The sequence below is a fragment of the Rhinoderma darwinii genome, chromosome 11 (genome assembly GCF_050947455.1).
Source record: "Rhinoderma darwinii isolate aRhiDar2 chromosome 11, aRhiDar2.hap1, whole genome shotgun sequence".
NCBI classification, from domain to species: domain Eukaryota; kingdom Metazoa; phylum Chordata; class Amphibia; order Anura; family Rhinodermatidae; genus Rhinoderma; species Rhinoderma darwinii.
In genome coordinates this window covers 51,581,001-51,587,492 of record NC_134697.1, presented here as the reverse complement: position 1 = coordinate 51,587,492, position 6,492 = coordinate 51,581,001, and the positions used below count along the sequence as shown (strand labels likewise).

The following is a 6,492-nucleotide window of genomic DNA, read 5'->3' as shown; positions in this document are numbered from 1 at the left end:
AGAAGAGATCTGTCCGCTTATGTACTACAGGCCTTGACTACAGCACAGTCTTTATGCAATTGCTGCAGCTGCTCCCGACAAGGTTTGTCACAACCAGAATTTGGAGTATTGCGATTTTCGATACCAAAACGATACTTTTGCCAATAATAAAAAAACGCCCACAAAAATAAATTCCTTCTATTTTCTGATGTGAGACACGTGGTGTTATGAATTTTGAATCTCCATGTGCCTCGCATTAAGCGCGGATTCACACGAACGTGAATTGCGTCCGTGCAGGCCACGTGGTTTTCACGCGGCACGCATGGACCAATAGAAGTCTATGGGCCAGTACAGACAGTCCGTGCTTTTTGCGCAGCGTTTGTCTGCTGCGTAAAATGCGCGACACGTTCAATATCTCGCCGTATTTCGCACCCATTGAATTCAATGGGTACGTGAAAACCATGCAGGTCGCACGGAAGCACTTCCGTGCGAACTGCCTGTTTCGCGCAACAGCTGTCAAAAGGATGAATGTAAACAGAAAAGCACCACGTGCTTTTCTGTTTACAAACATCCAAATGGAGTGTCATAAAGATGGCGGCTGCGCGAAAAGCACGCAGCCGCGCATCCATATGAACAGGGCACACGAAGCTGTCAGGTGCCTTTTGCGCACGCAAAATGCTGCGGTTTTTGCGTGCGCAAAAACGTCACGTTCGTCTGAATCAGTCCTAATACTGATGATATACATAAGTGTCAATGAAGCACATCGCCGTTAATACAGTGCCGTATAGCTATAGAGGTCCCAATTGCGGCCGCCTGCACCACGTCTACCACAAGGTAGGCTTAGATACATGGCCCATGTGTGATCCTGTCTACATATCACAAGGTAGGCTTAGATACAGGGCCCAACAGACAGTATCACACATGGGCCCTGTATCTAAGCCTATCATGTGGTAGGCTTAGATACAGGGTCCAACAGACCATATCACACAGTATTCATGTGGTAGACTAAGGGCGGATTTACACAAGCGTGTGCGTTTTGCGCACGCAAAAACCGTGGCGTTTTGCATGCGCAAAAGGCGCTTGACAGCTCCGTGTGTCATGTTCATATGGTGCGCGGCTGCGTGCTTTTCGCGCAGCCGCCATCATTACGACACTCCGTTTGGATGTTTGTAAACAGAAAAGCATGTGGTGCTTTTCTGTTTTCATTCATTCTTTTACTGCTGTTGCGCGAATAACGCGCGTCCCACGGAACTGCTTCCGTGTGATTTTCACGCACCCATTGACTTCAATGGGTGCGTGATATGTGAAAAATGCCGAAATATAGAATGTGTTGTGGGTTTTACGCAGCGGACTCACGCTGAGCAAAACTCACGGACAGTCTGCACTGCCCCATAGACTTGATTAGGTCTGTGCGACCTGCGTGAAAACCACACGGGTTGCACGGACGTGTATCACATTCGTGTAAATCTGCCCTTAGATGCAGGGCCCAGCAGACAGTATCACATATTGTGTGATACTGTGCTGGGCTCTGTATCCAGGCCCATATTTTCCACTAGGCACTAGTTCTCTGCCCAGGAACTCCAGCACTGCTCCTGACGTCACTGTCCATATATGGACAGTGGTGTCGGGAGTTCCCCAAGGTATATGTTTAACGCATACAGTTGCATCTGTTACCTAGGCCTAATTCACATCTGCGTTGAAGGCTCCTTTAGGGGCCTCCGTCGCAGATTCTGCTGGAAACAATATTGCACCCCAATAGAACCCATTAAATTCAATGGGTTTGGTCGGGCACCAGTTGTATCCCCCATTTTTTTTATAACCAGTCACAAACAACATAGCAACAGCAGACTAGCATTATCAGGGTGGGAATGGCCACGGTTTCTGATCTTTACCAGCCACCCCAGTACCTGACCATCACTAAAAGATGGTTGGGTACTGGATCGTACCCGGCTCTTCCCGGTTCCCCTGGTAGTGGTGGGTACCATTGTAATAATGGGGGTTAGTGCTAGCTTTTTCACTGGCTAACATTAAGCCCCGCCTTATTAATGGATGCTGACAATCAGCCAGCGGTCATTATTAAGGCGGTAGTAATAAAAGTTTAAAAAAATACAAGAACATGGAAAAAATATTTTTGTGAAATAAAAAAAAAAAAACACACAATCCTCGTTAACAATTTCATTGAGATTAAAAGAAAAAACGCCGTCATTGAAGTAGTCCTCACTTTCAAAGGAGACCATCAACCGAGCCTGTAAAAAGACAAACACACAAAAAAAAAAAAATTTGTAACATAAAAAAAAGCAAAGCAATTATTATCTTAGGCTCTGTTGTCTTTTGAATCCCGTGTTGCCTGCCTCAATCTTGGAATAAAGAGAAACCTTTTGTGCTGTCTTCTTTTCTACATGTTGTCAATTATCTTACCTTTCCTGGGTCCAGCGCTGGAGCCGCAATGTCAGCGAGCTGGGCCCTATATCTAATCCTATGTGTGAAAAAGCCTGCTGAGCCACCTTATCTAATCCTATCCATAGCTATAGGATCTGTGGGGTCATATGTATTGGGGCTATTGCCCCTGAGTTTTTAAGACCTTCGCTATGCCCTGGCTCCTAGTGCTGCATCCTTGAGTCACTTAGGAGACCCAGCAATGCAGCTCAAAGCCGCGGGCCGTTGGCCATGAAGAGAATTTGGGGGCCCAAGAACTTTTAGCTACACCCCTAGTGCCGTATGAAGTACAATATGGCTCCGTAGTATGGGCCTGCAGGGACTACGTGCCCCTCTATATCTTCTGTGGATGAGGTCTAAGGATTCATGCGTTTGGTGTTGTGCAGAGCCTATACGGCAGTACAGAGAAGCCGCACAGCTCCTTATTACGGGGTGGCGCAGCCGTTGTGCATTGATTGACAGGCTCTGCCGGACCCTTGAGAAAATCTCCTTACATACAAAGTCTGGCGGAGCACGCCATTATAATTTTTTTTCTTCTCAGATTCATACAGAATTTAACAGAAATTGACCTCTAAAAGTAAATCATTCAGAAGCGAACAAACCGTAGGGGTAATTGCACAGTGTAAACAGGTGTTTAGTCTGAGTGAATAAGTAAAATCAATAAGAAACCAACAAACACAGCGTTAATTGTGCAGTACATCCTATATCCGTTTATTTGGCTCTCCTCGCAAAAGAGATCAGCACGCAGGCCTGCCAGTATAGGTACTCGCTGACCACAAGGCGCCGCTGTACTCTGCATCTCTACCATCAACCCCGGCGTCTTCTTTCCCGCGCCGAGCCCTGCTTTCGCTTTGCAGTTTTGTACCCTGCGGGCCGCCGTCCTGCCAGCGCGGGATGATTGAATGGGCGGTCGCTGGGTGACAGGACGTGCAATGTGCAGGGACGGTGAAGGGTAATAGATAGTCTACACGTTAGGCTTATCCCTGTGTACACTGCGACAGTGCCCGAACCATGGATACTCCCAGCGATGAGTGTCCTCCCACCGATGATGATCTACTAGAAATGATGATGGAGAGAAGTTTTACAGACGTAGATGAGAAGCCCAAGGACAGGTAGCGGCACTGCGTCCTCCATGTTGTAGCATTGTGTAAACCCCGGCTGTTTTATTATAGGCGTCTCTCTGCCACTTGTCCGTAGTGCTCCGCATAGATGCTGGTTGTATGAATGGAGAGCATTATATGGTAATAAAGTAAGGTCACCTGTGGGGGCGGCTCGTGCATTACTGATGGGTATGTTGGTGGCATAAAGCCTCTCTCATAAAGTGTCTTGTTCACACGGCGCTCAAAAAAATGACGTTCAAACGCTAGCGTTTTTGCAAAGCGCTTTTTAAAGTACAGCGCTAGATACAGCCGTTCCATATACAGGATACAAAGCAGCTGTATTGCAAAAAGTAAAAATTGTTTTTAATAAAGTATTTAGACAGTTGCACCAATCACACTGATGGACGTTTTTATTTATAGGTGTATATAGCCTTTAAAGGGGTTTTCCCATCAGAGACATTTATGACATATCCACAGGATATGTCATAAATGTCAGATAGGTGGGGGTCCCACCCCTGGGACCCGCACATATCTCTAGAGTGGGGCCCCCTAAACCCCGTTCTACTGCTCTGTTGTGGCTGAAGCGCGTGATTTCCAACCATGAATTATGGAAACAGCTTAGCTCGCTGAGCTACGCTGTTTCCATAATTCCCATAGTAGTGAATGGTAGCTAGGGAAGCAATGTAGCATGCGAGGCACGCTGTTTCCGTAACTACTATTCAGTTCGGAACTACCATTCAGATCACACCGGCACCCTGCAACGTGTGCTGGTGTTAAAAAATAGCTAAAACTTCAATAGGTAAAAAACTTAAAATCGCTTGGTCATTAGGGCCTAAAATAGGCTGGTCACTAAGGGGTTGAGTTCTCCAAAATAGTAAAAAAAAAACAATCCCTCACCGCTCAATCAACGAAAAAAAAAAAAAGTTATGGCGGCTCAAAACAAACTTCATTTTTAACAATCTGTTTTTTTTTCTTGTAAAACGAAATAACTTCATTATATATTATTACATTTTCATTATATATTATTACATATATGGTATCGCCGTAATCGTATCGACCCGCAGAGTGAAGTTAACATGTTGTCTTTACCGCACGGTGAACGCCGTATAAATAAAACCCAAGATACAATGAAGGAATCACTATATTTTTTTCCCCATTCCAGCCCACAAATACTTTTTTTTTACGGTTTCCCAGTACATTAAACGGTGCCCTGAAAAACGGCCCTCCTACGGCTATATCGACGGAAGAATAATCTCCTGATTTGGTACGTCTGCTATATACTCCACCAGGGTCTGTGCCGTCCTCCCTGTGACCGCAGTATTGGTGTAGGGTCCGGCTTCACAGACTTGATAACAGGCCATATTCTCATAGAGTTGGAATTGGCACTTAGCACTTTGTGTTGGATCTTTCTATCTGGTTACTGTTAATTCTTTGTCCTTTTTCAGGCCTCCTAAGAAAATAATCCCGAGGACTAAACTGTTCCGGGGTCTGTACAATAGATACTGTGTACTGGATGTAAAGGAGGTGTATGCACCCGGAGAGGAGAAGCACCTCACTATTACTGCTCGCCAGGATGGAGAAGATCAAGAACTTTGCATTCTTAAGGATGACTGGTAAAAAAAATACACTTAATCCATGATATAAAAAATTATTCTATTCCGCACTATTTGATGGCATTTTGTTGTCTGTCATTCACTCTTTCCAGACCTAGTTATGTCATGAAATGTTGTTTTTTAGAGTGGGTTATCTGATTTTAGAAGTCTGTTTCAGTGAACGAAAAGTTCTAGCACTCATAAAAACAACTGCATATTGTGCTGCCTGTCTAGGTTTACATTGCAGTGATATCAGTATTTTGGCACGTGACTGCTGCAGCCAGTGATTGACCTCAGCAGCCATGTGTTAGGCTTCGTTCACATCTGCGCTAGGGCTCCGTTCCGTCTGAGCTTTCTGTTGGAAAGGAGACCTGACTGACACAAATGGAAAGCAAAGGTTTCCATCGCTATTGATTTCAATGGTGACGGATCCGGTGCCAATGGTTTCTGTCTTGTCTTAGTTGTGCAAAGGTTCCGTCGTTTTGACGGATTGACTAGGGCAGTCGATTATGGTATTGATTCTGACAAAACGACGGAACCCTTGCACAACGGAGACAATCGGAAACCAATGGCACCGGATCCGTCACCATTGAAATCAATGGTGGTGGAAACGGTTGGTTTTCATTTGTGTCTGTCAGGGCTTCTTTCCGTCGGAACGGAGCCCTATCGCAGATGTGAACGAAGCCTTATGGGTATGCCACATTATAAATACCGTAAACCAAAAACAAAACAAAAGGAGCATATAGACTAGAATATATATATATTGTATCAAAAAGATGTTTATTAATTTAAGCAAACAACAAAGATAAAAATACAAATATATAATGTATTACAAAGATAAAAAAATGATATCAAACACCAAATATACATTTCCATGGAGTGAGATCTATTATTTTGCTACATTAGGTAAAAGCAGCATGGCAAGGGATATACGTGGCAGATATACGTCTATAAATAAAGGTCCGTACTGTATTGAATCATCACCTTGAAAAACCTCTGACATGAAATATGCATGAATATAGTACTGAAACCTTGCCAGGAGAAGAAAGGATTAAACTCTTACCTGAAATAAAGTGCAGTAACTGGCGTGTATGCCGCCTCGACACGCGTTTCTAATTCGTTCTCCTCAGGAGGCTCCGTCTATATTCTCCTTTTGTTCGATTTTGGTTTACATCATGTCTATTTGGGAGCCATAGGCTGTTCCCTTCTCATTTGAGACGGACTATTTATAGGAATAAAAAAACATCATAAATACTGACGGTCTGCAGATCACAAAACCATTGGCAAGGAATTAAAGAAGTGTGTATGAATTAATAATATTTATTATGATGTTTGCTTCTTAATCTTTACAGTGTTCTCATCTAGTGTGCAGTTAACACTTCCAT

General features: G+C 44.1%; 1 protein-coding gene across 2 annotated transcripts in view; it reads left to right on the top strand.

Annotated features, from left to right (window-relative positions):
• Positions 1 to 3,296: 3,296 nt before the first annotated feature.
• The window catches only part of DNA2 (DNA replication helicase/nuclease 2), a 42,669-nt gene continuing 39,473 nt past the window's right edge, over positions 3,297 to 6,492 (top strand). For both annotated transcript variants that reach the window (XM_075841433.1, XM_075841434.1), the window contains exons 1-2: positions 3,297 to 3,527; positions 4,961 to 5,128. In XM_075841433.1, the coding sequence (XP_075697548.1) occupies positions 3,427 to 3,527; positions 4,961 to 5,128 (269 nt within the window). In that variant the 5' untranslated portion in view covers positions 3,297 to 3,426. The remainder of the gene's footprint in view (positions 3,528 to 4,960; positions 5,129 to 6,492) is intronic.